Genomic DNA, 27,860 nt, shown 5'->3' with positions numbered 1-27,860 from the left:
AAGCATTTAGACTGAGGGAGGTTGTTAAAGCAGGGGAATTTTGCGCCTGGAGAGAAGAGAAAGGGGCACACTTCCCCCTCTACCCTCCCCCTCGTTCATCCTAAAGGTTTCCACTCCAGACCTCTGCGTGTGTGTGTGTGTGTGTGTGTGTCTATGGACAACGGATTGACGATGCCCACGAACGGAATTAACAAAGCCTTGAAGCTGCAGTTTGGCCTCATCAACCACGAAAGCCGTTACCTAACGGCCGAGGCCTTCGGCTTCAAGGTGAACGCCTCGGCCTCCAGCATGAAGAAGAAGCAGATCTGGACTCTGGAGCAAGAGGACCAGGACACCCAGGTAGTGTTCCTTCGCAGCCACCTGGGCCGCTACCTGGCCTCCGACAAGGATGGTAAGGTGAGCTGCGGGGCAGAGCAGCCCGACTCGCCCGGCTGCCGCTTCCTGATCGTGGCCCAGTCGGACGGCCGCTGGGCACTGCAGTCGGAAACATACCTGCGCTTCTTCGGAGGCTCGGCTGACTACCTGTCCTGCTTCGCCCAGGCCATCGGGGAGCCCGAGCTGTGGGCCGTCCACCTGGCCCTCCACCCGCAATCTAGCCTGCTCAGCGTCGCGCGCAAACGCTACGCCCACCTGTTTGCCCGGGAAGGAGAGATCTCGGTGGACAGCAACATCCCCTGGGGCTCGGACTCCCTGGTCACCCTGGTCTACCTGGAAGGAAAGTACTTCCTGAAGACGTGCGACAGCCGCTTCCTCAGCAACGACGGGAAGCTGGTCAAAGAGAACACCCCCACCACCAGCTTCACCCTGGAGCTCAAGTCGGGCAAGCTGGCCTTCAAGGACTGCGATGGGAAGTACCTGACGCCCATGGGCCCGACCGGCACGCTGCGCTCAGGCAGGTGCTCCAAGCCTGGCAAGGATGAGCTGTTTGATCTAGAGGAGAGCCACCCACAAGTCATTTTCCAGGCAGCCAACAAAAGATTTGTCTCCGTCAAACAAGGTAATCATCCAGCCAATGTATATATTTATTGCTATAATGCACATTATTTAAGTGTTTTTGTATAGTCTCTACTGAGATGAAAAATCTGAACTAATTTGATGTTTGGACAATATTTTGGGTTGGAAATGTCTTGGGTGATACATTCAGTATCCTCTCTGAAGGTGCACATCTAGCTTCCTGCATTGAAAGGAATAATGTCAGCAGAACCCCATTAGGCTCACTGTAGGGTTTCCAGGAGATTGCTATCAAATTGACTTGCTATACTTTCCTTGGAATCCACCCAGAACTGAGCAAACTAATGCTCTACACTGCTTTCTATTTTCCATTTAGTCTGCAAATGGACTAACCAGGGAGGTTCTGCCTGCTCTATTTTGAGGAAAGAATGGGATGGAGAAAATAGAGTAGGTAGGCCAGCTGGGAACCCATTGGGAAAAAAACAAGTGACATTCTCAGGGAGCTTTAGAATTGCAGAACTTTTGAAAGTATTTTATTTTTTGTTCGATGCTTTTAATTGCTAAAAACCTGACATTACATTAAACACACTGCTCTGAGAAGAGTAGAGTACAAATCCATTTTGTTCAGAAAATAATGTCTTATTGTACTATGCTCAGCATGATCAACCTCCAGTGTAATTGACCTGCAAATCCACACTTCATGCGCTATAGTTGACGTCAAGAAATTCAAAGTAGGAAAATGTTGATGTTTGCATCATTTCCCTGTAGAGGTTGGTTGGTTCTATCACAAGCAAATGGCAGTCCAATAGAACCACCATTAGTTAGCTCAGTGCTGAAGCTCACTTTGTCTTTAGTTACACTCCTTAGCAATTAGATGAAAAGTTAATGCTGTTGAAAGACTCCTCACATCTCAACAAAAAACAACCATATAGAAACCACGTGTTTGATACCATTCCGTTGACTCCATTCCAGACATTATTATGAGCTGTCCTCCCCTCATCAGCCTCCACTGCTCTACTCCCTTAGTGAAGTCTGTCAAAAGCAGGCAGTATATTGAATTCTAATCACAGGTAGGCTCAGTTCAGTCATATTTGTCATTTTCAGAAACCATTCACTCAATTGAGTGAGCATTGAGACATATCTCAAAATACAGTAAGCATGCAGTGTAGCAGCCCACTAGGAATGTTAGCCCACATTGGGGAAGGTTCCCTACTCAACGAGAATCAGAAATATAGTCATCAATTAGGGGATCCAAAAAGATTGTCAGAGACTCTCCTGGAAATTTTCAGAAAGAACATTGTGAAACCATGTGACAAGTACGGTACAACTGAAGGGCAGCCATGCTTGTCTCCTCGCTCTGCACGGTGCATATGGTCAGTCAGCCATTGGGCGCCATTACGCGTGTCATCCGGGTCGTCATGGTAATGGGCTTTGTCATTTCCACTGTGTGTCCCATAGAAGAGATTAGGGAGAGCGCAGGCTGATGACTCCAGGAGGCAGAGGGGTCCTGCTGGTGCTACCAACTAATTCCCATCAATGGGCATTTCAGGATCACAACCATTCTATTATTAAACTGAAACTACCTGCTGCTTTATCTGTGGAGTGAGAGTGAGGATAGGGAGGAGAGGGAGGAGAGGGAGGAGAGGGAGGAGAGGGAGGAGAGAGAGGAGAGAGAGGAGAGAGAGGAGAGAGAGGAGAGAGAGGAGAGAGAGGAGAGGGAGTGGTTGTAATTGTAATGGGGGCTGAGGTTGTTTGATTGAGGCAGGAAGAGGAAGTCATCTATTAGTCTGGACAGGCAGTGAGAGAGCAGTTAAAATAGGAGAACTAGTCAGACTGATCAGTTACCTACACCCATCATTAGCTCTCGGCAGAGGCTTTCCCTGAGAGAGGAATGAAGGTGGAGAGATCGCCTCTGCTGACAGACCTAGAGACAGGCCAGCAGGCATGGAGGACAGGTTAGAAAGAGATTGAAGGGACTTTGGCTGTGTCTGGTCACAGGTTTGGAGGAAGTTCCAAACAAAGACGTGTCATTCAGTGAGGGTGTCACCCTGCCACAGCTACATTCACAATGACATAACGTACAAGTACCAAGATGATTTTATATAGGTTTTATTCATCACAATTTCTCCCAAATGTACTAGGGAGATGCATTCTTCCCTCCCCTGCACAGGCCTCCCCTGGTATGCTATTTCTTACGATTTGGTAAAAATACAGAGGTAAATGTGATTGTACGAATTCAGGATGACTTTACAGATCAACAAAATAAATATTAAATAGTGCAGCGGTCTAAGGCATTGGCCCAGCGTCATCCGGGTTTGGCTGGGGTAGGCGTCATTGTAAATAATCATTTGTTCTTAACTGACTTGTCTAGTTAAATTAAGGTTAAATAAAACATTTAAATAGATTAATAAATAATGTATGTAGGCTACTGGCTCAAATATTGATCAGGCATGAAATAGTATATTTGATCACAAAAAAATAGCACTCATTATTATCCCCAGTTCATTCTACTCTTCCTTTGGTTAAAATCTTCAACAAGTGGCTTTTCATAATGTCCAATATGGCAACCCAACCCATAATGTTGTGCTTGGTCTCTCTGAAGAGGAGTGTTTTTGCCTGGGGTGTATTCACTAGGAAACAGACTGAAGCAAACGGGACGAAACTGGGAGAGACTAACCTGAACTTGTCCACTAAGAAACTCTCATTTTCGTTTTGCTACAATGTGCACTAATGAATACACCACGGGTGTCTCCTCTCCCCCGACATTTGTTTTAGGAAAGAGGCAGGCACCAGAAAGCTGCTTAGTGGGCCCTGTGGTGCAGATTTGCATTGCACCACCGAGGGAATTACAGCAGGCGAATGAGCAGGATGGGTGGAGGGGTGTGTGTATGGGATTAGGGTGGTAACAGGCTTAAGAGAAAGGTTGAGGGATATTTCTGTGGTATCTAATTTGAACTCCAGCAGACACAATCTGCTATATACAGTGCATTCGGAAAGTATTCAGGCCCCTTGACTTTTTCCACATTTTGTTACGTTACAGCCTTATTCTAAAATTGATGAAATTGTTGTTGTTTATTACTCATCAATCTACACACAATACCCCATCAAGACAAAGCAAAAACAGATTTTTTGAAATATTAGCACATTTATAAAAATAAATGTATAAAAATAAAAATAAAAATACATTTATATAAGTATTCAGACCCTTTTCTCAGTACTTTGTTGAAGCACCTTTAGCAGCGATTACAGCCTCGATTCTTCTTGGGTACAAGCTTGGCACACCTGTATTTGGCGAGTTTGTCCCATTCTTCTCTCCAGGCCCTCTTCAGCTCAGTCACGTTGGATTGGGAGCGTCACTTTCAGGTCTCTGCAGAAATGTTAGATTGGGTTCAAGTCCGGGCTCTGGCTGGGCCATTCAAGGACAGTCCCTACGGGATGTGTATAGGACAACCCTTAATGTCAGTCCCTACGGGATGTGTATAGGACAACCCTTAATGTCAGTCTCTACGGGATGTGTATAGGACAACCCTTAATGTCAGTCCCTACGGGATGTGTGTAGGACAACCCTTAATGTCAGTCTCTATGGGATGTGTGTAGGACAACCCTTAATGTCAGTCTCTACGGGATGTGTATAGGACAACCCTTAATGTCAGTCCCTACGGGATGTGTGTTGGACAACCCTTAATGTCAGTCCCTATGGGATGTGTATAGGACAACCCTTAATGGCAGTCCCTACGGGATGTGTATAGGACAACCCTTAATGTCAGTCCCTACGGGATGAGTATAGGACAACCCTTAATGTCAGTCCCTATGGGATGTGTATAGGACAACCCTTAATGTCAGTCCCTATGGGATGTGCATAGGACAACCCTTAATGTCAGTCCCTACGGGATGTGTGTAGGACAACCCTTAATGTCAGTCCCTACGGGATGTGTGTAGGACAACCCTTAATGTCAGTCCCTATGGGATGTGTGTAGGACAACCCTTAATGTCAGTCTCTACGGGATGTGTGTAGGACAACCCTTAATGTCAGTCCCTACGGGATGTGTATAGGACAACCCTTAATGTCATTCCCTATGGGATGTGTGTAGGACAACCCTTAATGTCAGTCCCTATGGGATGTGTGTAGGACAACCCTTAATGTCATTCCCTATGGGATGTGTGTAGGACAACCCTTAATGTCAGTCTCTACGGGATGTGTGTAGGACAACCCTTAATGTCAGTCCCTACGGGATGTGTATAGGACAACCCTTAATGTCAGTCCCTATGGGATGTGTGCAGGACAACCCTTAATGTCAGTCTCTACGGGATGTGTGTAGGACAACCCTTAATGTCAGTCCCTATGGGATGTGTAAAGGACAACCCTTAATGTCAGTCCCTACGGGATGTGTGTTGGACAACCCTTAATGTCAGTCCCTACGGGATGTGTGTTGGACAACCCTTAATGTCAGTCCCTACGGGATGTGTGTAGGACAACCCTTAATGTCAGTCCCTACGGGATGTGTATAGGACAACCCTTAATGTCAGTCCCTATGTGATGTGTATAGGACAACCCTTATTGTCAGTCCCTACGGGGTGTGTATAGGACAACCCTTATTGTCAGTCCCTACGGGGTGTGTATAGGACAACCCTTAATGTCAGTCCCTACGGGATGTGTATAGGACAATCTTTAATGTCAGTCCCTACGGGATGTGTGTAGGACAACCCTTAATGTCAGTCCCTATGGGATGTGTGTAGGACAACCCTTAATGTCAGTCCCTATGGGATGTGTGTTGGACAACCCTTAATGTCAGTCTCTACGGGATGTGTATAGGACAACCCTTAATGTCAGTCCCTACGGGATGTGTATAGAACAACCCTTAATGTCAGCCCCTATGGGATGTGTGTAGGACAACCCTTAATGTCAGTTCCTACGGGATGTGTGTAGGACAACCCTTAATGTCAGTCCCTATGGGATGTGTATAGGACAACCCTTAATGTCAGTCCCTACGGGATGTGTATAGGACAACCCTTAATGTCCGTCCCTACGGGATGTGTGTAGGACAACCCTTAATGTCAGTCCCTACGGGATGTGTATAGGACAACCCTTAATGTCAGTCCCTACGGGATGTGTATAGGACAACCCTTAATGTCAGTCCTTACGGGATGTGTGTAGGACAACCCTTAATGTCAGTCCCTACGGGATGTGTGTAGGACAACCCTTAATGTCAGTCCCTATGGGATGTGTGTAGGACAACTGTTAATGTCAGTCCCTACGGGATGTGTGTAGGACAACCCTTAATGTCAGTCCCTACGGGATGTGTGTAGGACAACCCTTAATGTCAGTCCCTACGGGATGTGTGTAGGACAACCCTTAATGTCAGTCCCTATGGGATGTGTGTAGGACAACCCTTAATGTCAGTCCCTACGGGATGTGTATAGGACAACCCTTAATGTCAGTCCCTACGGGATGTGTATAGGACAACCCTTAATGTCAGTCCCTACGGGATGTGTGTAGGACAACCCTTAATGTCAGTCCCTATGGGATGTGTGTAGGACAACCCTTAATGTCAGTCCCTATGGGATGTGTGTAGGACAACCCTTAATGTCAGTCCCTATGGGATGTGTATAGGACAACTGTTAATGTCAGTCCCTACGGGATGTGTATAGGACAACCCTTAATGTCAGTCCCTACGGGATGTGTGTAGGACAACCCTTAATGTCAGTCCCTATGGGATGTGTATAGGACAACCTTTAATGTCAGTCCCTACGGGATGTGTATAGGACAACCTTTAATGTCAGTCCCTACGGGATGTGTATAGGACAACCTTTAATGTCAGTCCCTACGGGATGTGTATAGGAAACCCTTAATGTCAGTCCCTACGGGATGTGTATAGGACAACCCTTAATGTCAGTCTCTACGGGATGTGTGTAGGACAACCCTTAATGTCAGTCCCTACGGGATGTGTGTAGGACAACCCTTAATGTCAGTCCCTATGGGATGTGTGTAGGACAACCCTTAATGTCAGTCTCTACGGGATGTGTGTAGGACAACCCTTAATGTCAGTGTGTAGGGTATCTCGTGCATCTCATTTTAAGGCATATAGTCTCCCCCACTCCTAGATATGATGATGTCATTTAAGACTAGACTTGTTTGAATAATGCTCCAAAGTGAAGGGTTTGGTTTGTAATGTTGCAACATTTAGAAAATGACTATATTTTATACTTTGGAAGCTCAGCTATATATAGTCTTCATTAAAGATGCACTCTCAAACTTCTGTATCATTTCAGCCAGTAGTTTTGAAAGTGGTGCTCACGAGCCAAAAGTGGTCCCTGTTTTTTGTGTACTACGTCATCAAATGACGTACTACGTAGTCCATTTCGTATAATATGTTAAATCCTGCAAACAATTTTTATATATATACATTGTGAAAATCGTATGATATGTTACGATTTTATTGTGCTTAAGATCCTGGAGTGCATCTTTAATGATGTCATTGGTACTTACTTGTTATCTATTGTGAAATCTGTGCTTTTCAATCATATTTGTGTCCTCAGTCAATATCTATGCCTTTTGGATGATGGGCCATTCCCAACAGTTATTTGGTCGCATCAGGTTTCTCCAAATACATTTCCAGTTCTTCATTTGAGTATTTCTAGAACTTTTGCAGTAGCTGTGCTTCCCTACAGTACCACATGTGGGAGATAATTCTATCACACAGTGATATTACACCACTATGGGTGGAGTGGGGGGTCAGTGGTGAAAAGCACGAGCTGGATTCAGTATTTATTGTCTATTAAATACTTTGGGTTGCGCTTGATGAAGCTTAAGCAACAGTACAAACCCATCTGGCACTCAGACTCAATCAAACACTCAAGGCACTTAGAAGCTTTCAAACAGATCTGATCTGAACCCAGATCTGGAAACACCTGAAGGAACTGTGGGGACAAACACATACAGATCTGATCTGAACCCAGGTCTGGAAACACCTGAAGGAACTGCGGGGACACTGGCAAACACATACAGATCTGATCTGAACCCAGGTCTGGAAACATCTGAAGGAACTGCGGGGACAAACACATACAGATCTGATCTGAACCCAGGTCTGGAAACATCTGAAGGAACTGTGGGGACAAACACATACAGATCTGATCTGAACCCAGGTCTGGAAACATCTGAAGGAACTGCGGGGACAAACACATACAGATCTGATCTGAACCCAGGTCTGGAAACACCTGAAGGAACTGCGGGGACAAACACATACAGATCTGATCTGAACCCAGGTCTGGAAACATCTGAAGGAACTGCGGGGACAAACACATACAGATCTGATCTGAACCCAGGTCTGGAAACATCTGAAGGAACTGCGGGGACACTGGCAAACACATACAGATCTGATCTGAACCCAGGTCTGGAAACACCTGAAGGAACTGCGGGGACAAACACATACAGATCTGATCTGAACCCAGGTCTGGAAACATCTGAAGGAACTGCGGGGACACTGGCAAACACATACAGATCTGATCTGAACCCAGGTCTGGAAACACCTGAAGGAACTGCGGGGACAAACACATACAGATCTGATCTGAACCCAGGTCTGGAAACATCTGAAGGAACCGCGGGGACAAACACATACAGATCTGATCTGAACCCAGGTCTGGAAACATCTGAAGGAACCGCGGGGACAAACACATACAGATCTGATCTGAACCCAGGTCTGGAAACATCTGAAGGAACTGCGGGGACAAACACATACAGATCTGATCTGAACCCAGGTCTGGAAACATCTGAAGGAACTGCGGGGACACTGGCAAACACATACAGATCTGATCTGAACCCAGGTCTGGAAACATCTGAAGGAACTGCGGGGACAAACACATACAGATCTGATCTGAACCCAGGTCTGGAAACACCTGAAGGAACTGCGGGGACAAACACATACAGATCTGATCTGAACCCAGGTCTGGAAACATCTGAAGGAACTGCGGGGACACTGGCAAACACATACAGTGCCTTCAGAAAGTATTCACTCCCCTTGACTTTTTCCACATGTTGTTGTGTTACCGGCGGAATTTAAAATGGATTATAGTGAGATTTTTTTGTCAGTGGCCTACACACAATACCCCATAATGTCAAAGTGGAATTATGTTTTTCGAAGTGTTTACAAATTAAATTTAAATTAAACGCTGAAATGTCTTTAGTTAATAAGTATTCAAATCCCTTTGTTATGCAAGCTTAAATACGTTCAGGAGTAAAAATGTGCTGAACAAGTCACATACGTTGCATGGAATCACTCTGTGTGCAATAATAGTGTTTAACGTGATTTTTGAATGACTACCTCATTTCTGTACTCCATACATACAATTATCTGTAAGGTCCCCCAGTCGAGCATTGCATTTCAAACATAGATTAAACCACAAAGACCAGGGAGGTTGTCCAATGCCTGACAAAGGGCACCTATTGGTAGATTAGTACAAATATAAAAAAGTAGACATTGAATATCCCTTTGAGCAAATTACACTTTGGATGGTGTATCAATACACCCAGTCACTACAAAGATACAGGTGTCCTTCCTAACTCAGTTGCCAGAGAGGAAGGAAACCGATCAGGAATTTCACCATGAAGTTAATGGTGACGTTAAAACAGTTACAGAGTGATTAGAGAAAAGTGAGGATGGATCCACAACATTGTTTCTCCACAATACTAACCTTATAGACAGAGTAAAAAGAAGGACGCCTGTACAGAATAAAAACATTCCAAAACATGCATCCTGTTTGCAACAAGGCACTAAAGTTATACTGCCAAGAAAATATGGCAATACATTTTTTGCCTGAGTACAAAAGTGTTATATTTGGGGCAAATCCAATAAAACACATTACGGAGTATCACTCTCCATATTTTGAAGCATAGTGGTGGCTGCGTCATGTTATGGGTATGCTTGTAATCGTTAAGGACTGGGGAGTTTTTCAGGATGAAAACAAACGGAATGGCGCTAAGCACAGGCAAAATCCTAGAGGAAAACTTGGCTTAGAGTGCTTTCCACCAGACACTAGGAGATTAATTTACCTTTCAGCAGGACAATACCACAAAAAAGGTGAAATAAAGGCAAAAAAGGTGAAATAAATAAATAAATACAAAATTGTGCACAATCCAGGTGTGGAAAGCACTTAGAGACTTACCCAGAAAGCCTCACAGCTGTAATTGCTGCCAAATATGCTTCTACAAAGAATTGACTCAGGGGTTTGAATACTTATGTAAATGAGATATTTCTGTATTTCATTTTCAATAAATTTGCAAAAATGTCAAAAACATGTTTTCACTTAGTCATTATGGGGTATTGTGTGTAGATAGGTGAGAAAATGTTTAATGCATTTCAAATTCAGGCTGTAACATAACAAATTGTGGGATATGTTGAGGGGTGGTAATCATTTCTGAAGGCGCTGTACATAGGCCTACAGTACATGTGTTACCCAACATGTCATCTTGGCACCCAGAACCTAATCCCGCATGTGCACTGCTTCGTCTGTCACAACACAACCAGACATGTTAATTTAATCATTTTTTTATCACAATGTAAGTGTCACAACTTGCGGTCACCTCGGGACACGTGTAATCTGCTGTGCGAGATAAACTGGCAGGATAAGACAGGTCGTGCAAATGACAGGCTCATCCGACCAGCGGGATACCTCGGGGCAAGGCGGTGCCAAGGTCAACTCTCACACCACCTCTCCTGTGGTCGTGTTCATTAGGGCATGCAATGCAATGTTTCATTCAGTTTTATCCCGTTTAGTTTCTAATGAACACCACCCTGGTCCTCTCACCTCCGGGGACTTCCTCTTTGGACGTTCAAACCTCAGGGAGATCCCAAATCAGGAGGAAACGCATGCTGTGTATAGAGGCCAGGAGTTTTTCCTGTCCGCATTACCTAATTAGAAGATAAAGCCTAAAACTAGGACCAGGAGTTATCTATGGCCGAGAGTTTTAGGCTATACATAGAAACCAGAGTTTTTCCTGGCCAGGTCACGTAGTCAGGAAAAACTCCTGCCCCTTTTCATGCACCAAACCAATAACACACGATACAGCTGAACCCAAAACCAATAACACATTATACAGCTGAACCCAAAACCAATAACACACGATACAGCTGAACCCAAAAACAATAACACACTATACAGCTGAACCCAAAACCAATAACACACTATACAGCTGAACCCAAAACCAATAACACACTATACAGCTGAACCCAAAACCAATAACACACTATACAGCTGATCCCAAAACCAATAACACACGATACAGCTGAACCCAAAACCAATAACACACTATACAGCTGAACCCAAAACCTATAAAATATTATACAGCTGATCCCAAAACCAATAACACACGATACAGCTGAACCCAAAACCAATAACACATTATACAGCTGAACCCAAAACCAATAACACACGATACAGCTGAACCCAAAACCAATAACACACGATACAGCTGATCCCAAAACCAATAACACACGATACAGCTGAACCCAAAACCAATAACACACTATACAGCTGAACCCAAAACCAATAACACACGATACAGCTGATCCCAAAACCAATAACACATTATACAGCTGAACCCAAAACCAATAACATATGATACAGCTGAACCCAAAACCAATAACACACTATACAGCTGAACCCAAAACCAATAACACACTATACAGCTGAACCCAAAACCAATAACACACGATACAGCTGATCCCAAAACCAATAACACACTATACAGCTGATCCCAAAACCAATAACACACTATACAGCTGAACCCAAAACCTATAAAATATTATACAGCTGATCCCAAAACCAATAACACACGATACAGCTGATCCCAAAACCAATAACACACGATACAGCTGAACCCAAAACCAATAACACACTATACAGCTGAACCCAAAACCAATAACACACTATACAGCTGATCCCAAGACCAATAACACACGATACAGCTGAACCCAAAACCAATAACACACTATACAGCTGAACCCAAAACCAATAACACACGATACAGCTGAACCCAAAACCAATAACACACTATACAGCTGAACCCAAAACCAATAACACACTATACAGCTGAACCCAAAACCAATAACACACGATACAGCTGAACCCAAAACCAATAACACACTATACAGCTGAACCCAAAACCAATAACACACGATACAGCTGATCCCAAAACCAATAACACACTATACAGCTGATCCCAAAACCAATAACACACTATACAGCTGAACCCAAAACCTATAAAATATTATACAGTTGATCCCAAAACCAATAATACACTATACAGCTGAACCCAAAACCAATAACACACGATACAGCTGAACCCAAAACCAATAACACACTATACAGCTGAACCCAAAACCAATAACACACTATACAGCTGATCCCAAAACCAATAATACACTATACAGCTGAACCCAAAACCAATAACACACGATACAGCTGATCCCAAAACCTATAAAATATTATACAGCTGATCCCAAAACCAATAACACACGATACAGCTGATCCCAAAACCAATAACACACGATACAGCTGAACCCAAAACCTATAAACTATTATACAGCTGATCCCAAAACCAATAATACACTATACAGCTGAACCCAAAACCAATAACACACGATACAGCTGAACCCAAAACCAATAACACATTATACAGCTGAACCCAAAACCAATAACACACGATACAGCTGAACCCAAAACCAATAACACACGATACAGCTGATCCCAAAACCAATAACACACGATACAGCTGAACCCAAAACCAATAACACACTATACAGCTGAACCCAAAACCAATAACACACGATACAGCTGATCCCAAAACCAATAACACACTATACAGCTGAACCCAAAACCAATAACATATGATACAGCTGAACCCAAAACCAATAACACACTATACAGCTGAACCCAAAACCAATAACACACTATACAGCTGAACCCAAAACCAATAACACACGATACAGCTGATCCCAAAACCAATAACACACTATACAGCTGATCCCAAAACCAATAACACACTATACAGCTGAACCCAAAACCTATAAAATATTATACAGCTGATCCCAAAACCAATAACACACGATACAGCTGATCCCAAAACCAATAACACACGATACAGCTGAACCCAAAACCAATAACACACTATACAGCTGAACCCAAAACCAATAACACACTATACAGCTGATCCCAAGACCAATAACACACGATACAGCTGAACCCAAAACCAATAACACACTATACAGCTGAACCCAAAACCAATAACACACGATACAGCTGATCCCAAAACCAATAACACACTATACAGCTGATCCCAAAACCAATAACACACTATACAGCTGAACCCAAAACCTATAAAATATTATACAGTTGATCCCAAAACCAATAATACACTATACAGCTGAACCCAAAACCAATAACACACGATACAGCTGAACCCAAAACCAATAACACACTATACAGCTGAACCCAAAACCAATAACACACTATACAGCTGATCCCAAAACCAATAATACACTATACAGCTGAACCCAAAACCTATAAAATATGATACAGCTGAACCCAAAACCTGTAAAATATTATACAGCTGAACCCAAAACCTATAAGATATGATAAAGATGAACTCTATAGTGATCCAGCCTGGTCTCAGAGCCAAACGTATTATACAGTGCATTCAGAAAGTATTCATAACCCTTTACTTTTCCCACATTTTATTACGTTACAACCTTATTACAACCAGTGGGGCTCCCGAGTGGCGCAGCCCTCTATGGCACTGCATCTCAGTGCTAGAGGCGTCACTACAGACCCTGGTTTGATTCCAGGCTGTATCACAACCAGCCATGATTGGGAGTCCCGTAGGGCGGCGCAAAATTGGCCCAACATCGTCCGGGTTAGGGTTTGGCCCGGGGTAGGTCGTCATTGTAAATAAGAATTTGTTCTTAACTGAGTGGCCTAGTTAAATAAAGGTTAAAGAAAAAAGAAAAAAACATTTCTAAAATGGGTTAAAGAAAAAAATGTCCTCATCAATCTACACACAATAACCCATAATGGCAAGTGGAAACAGGTTTTTAGAAATTTTTGCAAATGTATGAAACAACAATATTTGACACCTTATTTACTAAAGTATTCAGAGCCTTTGCTATGAGCCTCAAAATTGAGCTCAGGTACATCCTGTTACCATTCATCACCGTGAGATGTTTCTACAACTTGATTGGAGTCCACCTGTGATAAATTCAACTGATTGGACATGATTTGGAAAGGCACACACCTGTCTATATAAGGTCCCACAGTTGACAGTGCATGTCAGAGCAAAAACCAAGCCACGAGGTCAAAGGAATTGTCCATAGAGCGCCAAGACAGGATTGTGTCAAGGCACAGATCTGGGGAAGGGTACCAAAAAATGTCTGCAGCATTGAAGGTCCCCAAGAACACAGTGGCCTCAATCATTCTTAAATGGAAGGAGTTTGGAACCACAAAGACTCTTCCTAGAGCTGGCCGCCCAGCCAAACTGAACAATCAGGGGAGAAGGGCCTCGGTCATTGAGGTGACCAGGAACCCGATGGTCACTCTGACAGAGTTCCGGAGTTCCTCTGTGGAGATGGGAGAACATTCCAGAAGGACAACCATCTTTGCAGCACTCCACCAATCAGGCCTTTATGGTAGAGTGGCCAGTCGGTAGCCACTCCTCAGTAAAAGGCACATGACAGCCCACTTTGAGTTTGCCAAAAGGCACCTGAAGGACTCAGACCATGAGAAGCAAGATTTTCTGGTCTGATGAAACCAAGATTGAACTCTTTGGCCTGAATACCAAGCGTCACGTCTGGAGGAAACCTTGCACAATCCCTAAAGTGAAGCATGGTGGTGGTAGCATCATGCTGTGGGGATGTTTTTCAGTGGCAGGGACTGGGAGAGTAGTCAGGATCAAGGGAAAGATGAACGACGCAAGGTACAGAAAGATCCTTCATGAAAACCTGCTCCATAGCGCTCAAGACGTCAGACTGGGGTGAAGGTTCACCTTCCAACAGGACCACAACCCTAAGCACACAGCCAAGACAACGCAGGCGTGGCTTCGGGACAAGTCTCTGAATGTCTTGGAGTGGCCCAGCCAGAGCCTGGACTTGAACTCAATCGAACATCTCTGGAGAGACCAGAAAATAGATGTGCAGCAACGCCTCATCCATCCTGACAGAGCTTGAGGATCTGCAAAGAAGAATGGGACAAACTCCCAAAATACAGGTGGGCCAAGCCTGTAGCATCATACCCAAGAAGACTCAAGGCTGTAATCTCTGCCAAAGGTGCTTCAACAAAGTACTGAGTAAAGGGTCTGAATACTTATACAAATGTCATATTTCTGTATTTTTTTTGTTATAAATTTGCAAAAATGTCTAAAACCTGTTTTTGCTTTGTCATTAGGGGGTATTGTGTGTAGACTGATCAGAGAAAAAAATATTTAATTAATTTTAGAAGGCTGTAATGTGACAAAATGTTTGAAAAAGTCAGGGGACCTGAATACTTTCTGAATTGACTGTATTTGACTAAAATCTGTGCCACTCCATTTAGTATGATATGTTGCTTTACGTTAGGTTACATTACATTGGCCCATGTAAATCCGATACACTCATATTAGTATGATACGTTTGGGATGACAGTAGGTTACTTAAGGCAAAAACGAAAGGAGGGTGATTGGTTGGGGTGAATGGGTGGGTGTAATACACCAACATCTAGCAACTCATAATATTGTGTGTTTGAATCTTATCACAGACAACTTTAGCATTTTAGCTAATTAGCAACTTTGCAACTACTTACAACATTTTAGCTACTTTGTAACTACTTAGCATGTTAGCTAACCCTAACCTAAACCCTATAACCCAACTTCTAACCTTAACCCCTAACGTAGCATATCATACTACAGCAGTTGAAGATAATATATCATACTGTACTAAACGGGTTAAAGAAAACTGGTACGATCAAGACGTAGAATACTATACGTCCTACAATTCGTATTATGTTATATTGTATGGCCGCTATTACATTGTAGGCCAATGTAAAGTAACCTATCATTCTAAATGGAGCGGCACGGATTTTGGGCAAATTTAATACGTTTTCCTCTGAGACAAGGTTGCAGCGGCTATGCCTCGGTAATTCACATTCAAATTGTTGGTGCAATGTGTTTATGTCCTCGTAATTTTTTATTTAGGTACTGTGTGTTTTATGAGCTCACAGTCCTGCAGTAGTGGTGTTTGCATACTGTAATATCCCCCCTGCTCTCAACATGAGGGTTTACTTGCAGAGTTACACATCGAGAAGACCAGGACTATTATACTGTTTAACATGACACGTTGGCAATGTTCTGTCCTGACAGTCCTGCACTATAAAGGAGCAGAGTGCATTTATGAGTGGAAGTGATAAAAAGATGTGGGCTTGTATCAAGGGAGGAAATGTGGATGATTGGAAGGAGCTCATATTTGGGTTTGGATGATACAGAAGTGCAAGAGATTGAAAAAAAAAATACATTAAAATCACAAAATGAAAAGGATCATAAATCTGTTGACTTTGTGTGTGAACCTACCCTGTTTTTTCTGATCTTTTATATCCAATCTAGGTCGGTGGAGCTCGGTGACCTACTCCTTAAAAAGAGAGAGATATACTCTCGAATAGTCAGCTTTCAGAGAAGCTCTATAAGGAAGAACTCATCATCCTAAATGAATAGGATGTCTAAAGCTTCGGCCTACACGACATGATCCAGCGTACCTCACCTTAACCACACAGCCCATTTAGACAAGGCCAGGGATAGAAGAATAGCACTGTCTTCTGACCAGGTTTTGTGCTGTGAGTCCCTGAGCTGTGTAACACTAGAGGAGAAGAGACGAGAGACAGACAGTTCTTTAATGAGCTGTCACATCACTGCTGTGTCCATGGTTCTCCTGCAAATCACCTTTGAGTGTAAATGGCTTGTGAGAAGAGCTTGTAATCATCGTCATTGTAATGCCCTTCGACTCCGAGCCATGGCATTCTATTCTCAACTGTCTTTTTCTCTTTTATTTCCCTTTTGTTGTTGTCTCTTTATAATGGATAAATAACGTTTTGTTGTCTCTGTATAATGGATAAATAACGTTTCGTTGTCTCTGTTTAATGGATCAATAAAGTTTTATTTGTTGTCTCTGTATAATGGAGCAATGAAGTTTTGTTGTTGCCTCTGTACAATAAAGTTTGTTGTGTTGTATCATAGGTGTGAGCATCTCAGCCAACCAGGATGTGGAGACAGACATGGAGACCTTCCAGATGGAGATTGATAAGGAGAGCAAGAAGTGCATGTTTAGGACCAACGGCGGTAACTACTGGACACTGGTCTCCCACGGAGGGATCCAGTCCACAGCCACGGAGGTGTAAGTAGATCTATTTTACACTCACTAGTTTGCCATGAGAATGCACACCACAGAGTTGGCTACAGACGGCTTCCCAATTCATTCTTTTGGACATTCTTGCTAACATGCTAACATTATCTGTTGGACATGCAGATGTTGTTTTGTCAGAACAAGCACACCTGATTGAACTTGTCAACGACTAAACCAAATTAATTTAACCTTAGTGTTCTTGTTCTGGAATAGAACAAAAATGTGCCACAGTTTAGGGTGCCTGAAGAATGGACAGGGAAACACCTCTACTAAACAGACCTGTGACCAGAGGATATGAACCGTTTTATGTAATGTCGCTTATGAGGGCATTCATCAAACCACTTTGCTTTAAACAATTATACTAGATTTAAACAACCTTCCATGAAATTCTTTTCAACTTAACCCCCCCCTCTTTTCATTCTTCTCTTTCATCCCCTTATCCGGACAACCACAGGGAGGCCAACACCATGTTTCACATTGAATGGCTCGGCCGCAGTGTAGCACTGAAGGCAAGCAATGGGAAGTACGTGTGCACCAAAAAGAATGGGCAGCTTTCAGCCGTCAGCGATTCCGTAGGTAAGTGCTTCGAGATCCAAATCTCTGATGTGATTCAGTTAGCATAGAGATCACGTTGAATGTGTCACATGGAATGTGCTCAACACGACTGAGGGACGAATGAGCACATGTCATGTGTGAAGAGAATTGGCATGTGATCAGAGGACGGAAGAGACGATGAATAGAAGATTAATGGTGATCAAAGGACAGGGATGGACTGGGACCAGACATCAGCCTGGGAATTTCTCACACTGGCCCATTTTTTTCCTTTAGGGCCCCATTACAAAAAAGGACTTAGGAAAATTGCAATTGGCTCAGAACAGGGCAGCATGGCTGGCCCTTGGATGTACACAGAGAGCTAATTTTAATAATATGCATGTCAATCTCTCCTGGCTGAAAGTGGAGGAGAGATTGACTACATCACTACTTTTAGTTATGAGAGGTATTGACATGTTGAATGCATCGAGCTGTCGGTCTAAACTACTGGCACACAGCTCGGACACCCATGCATACCCCACAAGACATGCCACAAGAGGTCTCTTCACAGTCCCCAAGTCCAGAACAGACACAGTACTACATAGAGCCATGACTACATGGAACTCTATTCCACATAAAGTAACTGACACAAGCAGTAAAATTAGATTTAAAAAACAGATGAAAAAACACCTTATGGAACAGCGGGGACTGTAAACTATCACAAACATTGGCACAGACACACACACACACACGATAACATACGCACTACACATACACATGGATTTAGTACTGTAGATATGTGGTAGTGGTGGAGTAGGGGCCTGAGGGCACCCAGTGTGTTGTAAAATCTGTGAATGTATTGTAATGTTTTAAATGGTATAAACTGCCTTCATTTTGCTGGACCCTGAAGAGGAGCTGCTGCTTTGGCAACAGCTAATGGGGATCCATAATAAATACAAATAGAAAATACTAGCTCAAAAAATATAATTCTGACAGGTCCACTGGGCTAAAATCCAGAGTCCCATCTGGCATTTGGCCTTACTGCCCCATGTCTCTACCGCCCCATGTCTCTATTGCCCCATGTCCCTACTGCCCTATGTCCCTACTGCCCTGTGTCCCTACTGCCCTATGTCCCTACTGCCCCATGTCCCTACTGCCCTATGTCCCTACTGCCCTATGTCCCTACTGCCCTGTGTCCCTACTGCCCTGTGTCCCTACCGCCCTGTGTCCCTACCGCCCTGTGTCCCACCCGCCCCATGTCCCTACCGCCCCATGTCCCTACCGCCCCATGTCCCACCCGCCCTATGGCTCTACCGCCCTACCCCTTTATGTCACTACCCCCCTATGTCCACCCTATAGCCTTATTTTCCACCCGCCCTATGTCCCTACCGCCCTATGGCCCTACCGTACTATGGACAGTCCGTTTCTGTCAAAAGGACATGTGTTATTAAAGCCTCACCTGGCCGGAGTTGGGTGCAAAAAACGTCTGAATCAACGTTGTTTCCACGTCATTTCAACAAAACAATTCAAGGTGATGACGTTGAATCAGCATGGAAAACTGATTGGATTTACAAAAAGTCATCAACGTAAATGTATTTTGTTGATTTCAAGTTGAATTCACGTTAGTCAACCAAATGTAAGTCAAAAATAGATGTTGAACTGACGTCTGTGCCCAGTGGGTTCCAATTCACACATGCGTATTAACACACTTGTAGATGTGTGAAATAGGACAAATATAAGCACCCACCAAATTATCATTAATTTTGTCATTATTATGTATTGTTATTGTCATTATTATTATTGTCATTATTGTTTTATTATTACTATTGTACTTATTATAATTATTATTATTGTCATTATTATTTTATTATTATTATTGTACTTATTATTATTATTATTGTATTATTATTATTGTACTTATTATAATTATTATTATTGTCATTATTATGTATTGTTATTATTATTTTATTATTATTATTGTACTTATTATAATAATAATTATTGTCATTATTATGTATTGTTATTATTGTCATTATTGTTATTGTCATTATTAATATTATTGGCATTATTATTATTGTCATTATTGTTATTGTCATTATTAATATTATTGTCATTATTGTTATTGTCATTATTAATATTATTGTCATTATTATTGTCATTGTTATTCTACCATCCTGTTGTTGTGTTGCAGGTGATGATGAGCTCTTCCTGATGAAGCTCATTAATCGGCCCATGTTGATCCTGCGAGGGGAGAACGGTTTTGTGTGTCATCACAAGAGCTCCAACACGCTGGATGCCAACCGATCCGTCTATGACATCTTCTCACTGCTCTTCAGCGATGGCGCCTACCACATAAAAAGTCAGTGTGTGTGTGTGGGTGGATGCATGTTTGCATTTGTCTTCATGTACTATGTACAGTGGCGCAAAAAAGTATTTAGTCAGCCACCAATTGTGCAAGTTCTCCCACTTAAAAAGATGAGAGAGGCCTGTAATTTTCATCATAGGTACACTTCAACTATGACAGACAAAATGAGAAAAAAAAAATCCAGAAAATCACATTGTAGGATTTTTTCTGAATTTATTTGCAAATTATGGTGGAAAATAAGTATTTGGTCACCTACAAACAAGCAAGATTTCTGGCTCTCACAGACCTGTAACTTCTTCTTTAAGAGGCTCCTCTGTCCTCCACTCGTTACCTGTATTAATGGCACCTGTTTGAACTTGTTATCAGTATAAAAGACACCTGTCCACAACCTCAAACAGTCACACTCCAAACTTCACTATGGCCAAGACCAAAGAGCTGTCAAAGGACACCAGAAACAAAATTGTAGACCTGCACCAGGCTGGGAAGACTGAATCTGCAATAGGTAAGCAGCTTGGTTTGAAGAAATCAACTGTGGGAGCAATTATTAGGAAATGGAAGACATACAAGACCACTGATAATCTCCCTCGATCTGGGGCTCCACGCAAGATCTCACCCCGTGGGGTCAAAATGATCACAAGAACGGTGAGCAAAAATCCCAGAACCACACGGGGGGACCTAGTGAATGACCTGCAGAGAGCTGGGACCAAAGTAACAAAGCCTACCATCAGTAACACACTACGCCGCCAGGGACTCAAATCCTGCAGTGCTAGACGTGTCCCCCTGCTTAAGCCAGTACATGTCCAGGCCAGTCTGAAGTTTGCTAGAGAGCATTTGGTTGATCCAGAAGATTGGGAGAATGTCATATGGTCAGATGAAACCAAAATATAACTTTTTGGTAAAAACTCAACTCGTCGTGTTTGGAGGACAAAGAATGCTGAGTTGCATCCAAAGAACACCATACCTACTGTGAAGCATGGGGGTGGAAACATCATGCTTTGGGGCTGTTTTCTGCAAAGGGACCAGGACGACTGATCCGTGTAAAGGAAAGAATGAATGGGGCCATGTATCGTGAGATTTTGAGTGAAAACCTCCTTCCATCAGCAAGGGCATTGAAGATGAAACGTGGCTGGGTCTTTCAGCATGACAATGATCCCAAACACACCGCCCGGGCAACGAAGGAGTGGCTTCGTAAGAAGCATTTCAAGGTCCTGGAGTGGCCTAGCCAGTCTCCAGATCTCAACCCCATAGAAAATCTTTGGAGGGAGTTGAAACTCCATGTTGCCCAGCAACAGCCCCAAAACATCACTGCTCTAGAGGAGATCTGCATAGAGGAATGGGCCAAAATACCAGCAACAGTGTGTGAAAACCTTGTGAAGAGTTACAGAAAACGTTTGACCTCTGTCATTGCCAACAAAGGGTATATAACAAAGTATCGAGAAACTTTTGTTATTGACCAAATACTTATTTTCCACCATAATTTGCAAATAAATTCATAAAAAATCCTACAATGTGATTTTCTGGATTTTTTTTTTTCTCATTTTGTCTGTCATAGTTGAAGTGTACCTATGATGAAAATTACAGGCCTCTCTCATCTTTTTAAGTGGGAGAACTTGCACAATTGGTGGCTGACTAAATACTTTTTTGCCCCACTGTATGTGTAAATGTTCTATCTGCATGTGTTCTACTGTCTTAGAGTAAAATGTGGCATAGTTCTATCAGTATTATTGTGTTCTACTGTCTTAGAGTAAAATGTGGCATAGTTCTATCAGTATTATTGTGTTCTACTGTCTTAGAGTAAAAGGTATAGTGCTATCAGTATTACTACAAAGTACACCAAACCAAGTATGTCACTCTTTATCTCTAACTAACAATAACGTTGTCCATCTCCACTCAGGCGTGGGTGGAACGTTCTGGTATGTCTCCAGCAGCGGCCTGGTGTGCTCAGACGGAGACAAGCCTGAGGACTTCTTCCTGGAGTTCCTGGAGCACGGGCGGGTGGGCATCAAGGGCAAGAACGGCAAGTACCTGCGCGGGGACAGCGGCACGCTGAAGGGCGACGCTGCAACCGTGGACCCCTCCTGTCTCTGGGAATACTAACCTGGCGCGACCTCCGACGACCCCTGAAGCCTGTGGAGAGGTGGAGGGAAAAGGAGAATGGGAGGACCTGGTTCCCACCTGGGTTCACAGCTCAACCAACAACGAAACAGTACACAGACTGACTGGGGAACATTTTCACTACTCTCTTTTCTACTGTAGCTGCAAAGGAGAGGCCGTTCCCACTTCTTTGTTTTGTTTTGGCAAAAAGTGAAAATGTGTAGAAAATTATTTCTTTGTGTTTATTATAATTTATTTGTTTTCCAAAAAAAGCATTGGTTACCTAAATATAGTTTTTTTCAAAGTGACATTGCCAACATCAACAACAGCGACTATTTAATAAAATCTGCTAATTTTGGTCACTCACACAGCCTATACAAAAAGCATCAGATACTGTATACCGGTACTTCAATTATTATCTGGATGCCTGAATAAAGGCAGCTTTTCACGTCAATATGTCTTTGTTGTGATGTTTACTGTTGTCTTTAACAACAGTGTATCAGTACAATGATTGCCCAACACTGCTCCAAAACATACTCACTGCTTCCAAAGAGGACACGAATCAGCTTCCAAAATGCCCAAATTAATGGTGTAGAATACCAGACCCAGAGTAGCCCAAATGGCCCTGTTTGAGTTGCCAGAGTAGTCCAAATGACCCTGTTTGAGTAGCCAGAGTAGTCCAAATGACCCTGTTTGAGTAGCCCAGAGTAGCCCAAATGGCCCTGTTTGAGTAGCCCAAATGATCCTGTTTGAGTAGCCAAGAGTAGCCCAAATGGCCCTGTTTGAGTAGCCCAAATGGCCCTGTTTGAGTAGCCCAAATAGCCCTGTTTGAGTAGCCCAAATGGCCCTGTTTGAGTAGCCCAAATGGCCCTGTTTGAGTAGCCCAAATTGCCCTGTTTGAGTAGCCCAAATGGCCCTGTTTGAGTAGCCCAAATGGCCCTGTTTGTGTAGCCCAAATGACCCTGTTTGAGTAGCCCAAATGGCCCTGTTTGAGTAGCTCAAATGACCCTGTTTGAGTAGCCCAGAGTAGCCCAAATGGCCCTGTTTGAGTAGCCCAAATGACCCTGTTTGAGTAGCCCAAATGGCCTTGTTTGAGTAGCTCAGAGTAGCCCAAATGGCCCTGTTGGAATCATCTTACAATGCAATATGATCCTTCTTCCCTTCCTTGAAGTAATCACTGATTTGACATGACTGATGTAAGCAACCATGCATGTCAGATCAGTGATTACTTGGAGGATGTATTTAAAGAGAAGTCTAGCAGGGCCAATGTCTGGTCCCGCAACAGATTATATAGCTAATTTGAATTAATTATAACAAAGACAGGAAAACATCAGTTGTCCACTATGTGGGATCATTCAGTAGTATCACAGTACTAGATAGTTGTAAGATATCAACATGAGGGAAAAGCAAGAGATCAACATTGTTTGCGAGGGGAGCGAAGGGCCATTTGAAATGTTCTAATCCCGTCAAATTAAACTCTGGACCTCGAAGCCAGTTCCACTGCATTTTTTTCATTGTTCGCCTCTAATCAGAGACTGATTTAGACCTGGGACACCAGGTGGGTGATTCCCCTCTAATCAGAGACTGATTTAGACCTGGGACACCAGGTGGGTGATTCCCCTCTAATCAGGGACTGATTTAGACCTGGGACACCAGGTGGGTGATTCCCCTCTAATCAGGGACTGATTTAGACCTGGGACACCAGGTGGGTGATTCCCCTCTAATCAGGGACTGATTTAGACCTGGGACACCAGGTGGGTTATTCCCCTCTAATCAGGGACTGATTTAGACCTGGGACACCAGGTGGTTGATTCCCCTCTAATCTGGGACTGATTTAGACCTGGGACACCAGGTGGGTGATTCCCCTCTAAGCAGGGACTGATTTAGACCTGGAACACCAGGTGGGTGATTCCCCTCTAATCAGGGACTGATTTAGACCTGGGACACCAGGTGGGTGATTCCCCTCTAATCAGGGACTGATTTAGACCTGGGACACCAGGTTTGTGCAATGAATGATCAGGTGGACCAGAAAAGCAGCAGGCTCTGGACCTCGTAGGGTCAGAGTTGAATAACCCTGTTCTAACCCTCTGATTCTATGTATTGGTGACTGTATGGGCTGTACTCTATCATGTCAGTCTACAAGTCTGCAGTCACAAGACGATAAAACCAGCAGGAAAAACTGTGTTTCAGGGAATCCGTTTGACCAAGGCAAAGCACAGAATCATCATTATTTAGGATGCTATTTAGATCAGTGATTCTGGCAGACTGACTGCAATGTTGTGAAACTCAAACACGCACAACATTTTTAAGTGCTGCTCTGATTTCCTGCCTTGGGGCTTTAAACATCTTCCATGGTGCACTCATTGAGTTGCAAAGAGGGCCCACCCCCATTTGCCGTTTTACCATCTGTGACGGCATGGATAGCGCCATTGAGGGCTATCTCCATTTTAAAGTGGTACATTTCTTCTTCTACAAGTGTATCGGCGGTGCGTAGACAAACTGAAAAGGTGCATACCACCTACTAAACTGCAGTGTATATAGTCTAAACAGGAATAATGCCAAGGTTGGTGATGTTTGCTGAGGAGTATCATTCATTGGTTGATTCCTCCTGCTGCCGTGGATGGAATTCTGTGATCTTCCTTAATCCATAGGAAGTCCCACCCATTTGACTACTTAAAGACTGTTAAAACCTTCAGTGGCGCTGCCCATGCTAAACTGGCTTTGTGGCAAGTGTGCCCTCTATCCGTCTCTATGGATACCCTCTAGTGTGCCCATCCTATACCCTCTCCCATCCTATACCCTCTCCTTGAGCCTCTGTCCTGCAATCAACTCGCCCGAAAGACTTCCAATTCTATCATTGAGGTACCACATCTGCAACAGTTTACAGTCTGAACCAATGAAGACCAAAGGTTCTGTGACGTGTGAGTTTGTGATCAACTGTCTCCAAAGCATACAGCCCTATCAGCTGAAGAGGAGCCGTGGATTCTGTTTTAAACACGTCAACAATGATGTAATGTCGGTCACATAGATTTGTATTTTTGTCTATAAAAGGGTTGACGATAATAAAAATCAACAACGCCCATATACGTTGTTTGTTTAGCTGCTTGACGTCAACTAACTGTACAACTCCAGTCTAGTGACTGACAGACCAGCTGATGTTGTCAGAGTAACCAACAGTAACCTTCTTAGTGTTGTTGGGGCCATAGCGTCTATTGAACTATGACTCATGCTCTCTAATCGAGTCTATCAGTTAGTGTGGATCACCTGAAGAGTGATGCAGCACTTGTTATAAGCCAATGACTGCAGGTAATTAGGGTAGAATTTACGACTAGGACTAACTGATCAACACTCTAGTAGCACAGTCCATCCAGTAGGTAGTAGTAGTGTGTCACACTCTAGCAGCACAGTCCATCCAGTAGGTAGTAGTAGTGTGTCACACTCTAGCAGCACAGTCCATCCAGTAGGTAGTAGTAGTGTGTCGCACTCTAGCAGCACAGTCCATCCAGTAGGTAGTAGTGTGTCACACTCTAGCAGCACAGTCCATCCAGTAGGTAGTAGTAGTGTGTCACACTCTAGCAGCACAGTCCATCCAGTAGGTAGTAGTAGTGTGTCACACTCTAGCAGCACAGTCCATCCAGTAGGTAGTAGTAGTGTGTCACACTCTAGCAGCACAGTCCTTCCAGTAGGTAGTAGTAATGTGTCACACTCTAGCAGCACAGTCCATCCAGTAGGTAGTAGTAGTGTGTCACACTCTAGCAGCACAGTCCATCCAGTAGGTAGTAGTAGTGTGTCACACTCTAGCAGCACAGTCCATCCAGTAGGTAGTAGTAGTGTGTCACACTCTAGCAGCACAGTCCATCCAGTAGGTAGTAGTGTGTCACACACGATCAGCACAGTCCATCCAGTAGGTAGTAGTAGTGTGTCACACACTAGCAGCACAGTCCATCCAGTAGGTAGTAGTAGTGTGTCACACACGATCAGCACAGTCCATCCAGTAGGTAGTAGTAGTGTGTCACACTCTAGCAGCACAGTCCATCCAGTAGGTAGTAGTGTGTCACACTCTAGCAGCACAGTCCATCCAGTAGGTAGTAGTAGTGTCACACTCTAGCAGCACAGTCCATCCAGTAGGTAGTAGTAGTGTCACACTCTAGCAGCACAGTCCATCCAGTAGGTAGTAGTAGTGTGTCAGACTCTAGCAGCACAGTCCTTCCAGTAGGTAGTAGTAGTGTGTCAGATACGGTCAGCACAGTCCATCCAGTAGGTAGTAGTGTGTCACACTCTAGCAGCACAGTCCATCCAGTAGGTAGTAGTAGTGTGTCACACTAGAAGCACAGTCCATCCAGTAGGTAGTAGTAGTGTGTCACACTCTAGCAGCACAGTCCATCCAGTAGGTAGTAGTGTGTCACACTAGCAGCACAGTCCATCCAGTAGGTAGTAGTAGTGTGTCACACTCTAGCAGCACAGTCCATCCAGTAGGTAGTAGTAGTGTGTCACACTAGCAGCACAGTCCATCCAGTAGGTAGTAGTAGTGTGTAACACACGATCAGCACAGTCCATCCAGTAGGTAGTAGTAGTGTCACACTCTAGCAGCACAGTCCATCCAGTAGGTAGTAGTAGTGTCACACTCTAGCAGCACAGTCCATCCAGTAGGTAATAGTAGTGTGTAACACACGATCAGCACAGTCCATCCAGTAGGTAGTAGTGTCACACACTAGCAGCACAGTCCATCCAGTAGGTAGTAGTGTGTCACACTCTAGCAGCACAGTCCATCCAGTAGGTAGTAGTAGTGTGTCACACTCTAGCAGCACAGTCCATCCAGTAGGTAGTAGTAGTGTGTCACACTAGCAGCACAGTCCATCCAGTAGGTAGTAGTAGTGTCACACTCTAGCAGCACAGTCCATCCAGTAGGTAGTAGTAGTGTGTCACACTAGCAGCACAGTCCATCCAGTAGGTAGTAGTAGTGTCACACTCTAGCAGCACAGTCCATCCAGTAGGTAGTAGTAGTGTGTCACACTCTAGCAGCACAGTCCATCCAGTAGGTAGTAGTAGTGTGTCACAGTCTAGCAGCACAGTCCATCCAGTAGGTAGTAGTAGTGTGTCACACTCTAGCAGCACAGTCCATCCAGTAGGTAGTAGTGTGTCACACTCTAGCAGCACAGTCCATCCAGTAGGTAGTAGTAGTATGTCACACTCTAGCAGCACAGTCCATCCAGTAGGTAGTAGTGTGTCACACTCTAGCAGCACAGTCCATCCAGTAGGTAGTAGTATGTCACACACTAGCAGCACAGTCCATCCAGTAGGTAGTAGTAGTGTCACACTCTAGCAGCACAGTCCATCCAGTAGGTAGTAGTAGTGTGTCACACACTAGCAGCACAGTCCATCCAGTAGGTAGTAGTGTGTCACACACGATCAGCACAGTCCATCCAGTAGGTAGTAGTAGTGTGTCACACTCTAGCAGCACAGTCCATCCAGTAGGTAGTAGTAGTGTGTCACACTCTAGCAGCACA

The 27,860-nt window shown here is 43.7% G+C and overlaps 1 protein-coding gene across 1 annotated transcript; it reads left to right on the top strand.

The window, feature by feature from the left end:
• The first annotated feature begins 171 nt into the window (after positions 1 to 171).
• Positions 172 to 22,356, top strand: LOC120044679 (fascin-2-like). The gene is made up of 5 exons (XM_038989354.1): positions 172 to 997; positions 17,198 to 17,354; positions 17,818 to 17,939; positions 20,086 to 20,253; positions 22,154 to 22,356. Exons 1-5 carry the CDS (start codon positions 172 to 174, stop codon positions 22,354 to 22,356), a joined length of 1,476 nt encoding a protein of 491 aa, XP_038845282.1.
• The last annotated feature ends 5,504 nt before the right edge of the window (positions 22,357 to 27,860 follow it).

The sequence above is a fragment of the Salvelinus namaycush genome, chromosome 3 (assembly GCF_016432855.1).
Source record: "Salvelinus namaycush isolate Seneca chromosome 3, SaNama_1.0, whole genome shotgun sequence".
In the NCBI taxonomy this organism is placed as follows: Eukaryota; Metazoa; Chordata; class Actinopteri; order Salmoniformes; family Salmonidae; genus Salvelinus; species Salvelinus namaycush.
This window is presented reverse-complemented; position numbering and strand designations above follow the sequence as displayed.

What these genes read in the sequence shown, in the direction of transcription:
- LOC120044679 (XM_038989354.1), top strand. Translation starts at nt 172, where the DNA reads ATGCCCACGAACGGAATTAACAAAGCCTTGAAGCTGCAGTTTGGCCTC. An exon ending in ATTTGTCTCCGTCAAACAAG is followed by an intron (nt 998 to 17,197) that starts GTAATCATCCAG and finishes GTTGTATCATAG; the next exon opens with GTGTGAGCATCTCAGCCAAC. An exon ending in CAGTCCACAGCCACGGAGGT is followed by an intron (nt 17,355 to 17,817) that starts GTAAGTAGATCT and finishes GGACAACCACAG; the next exon opens with GGAGGCCAACACCATGTTTC.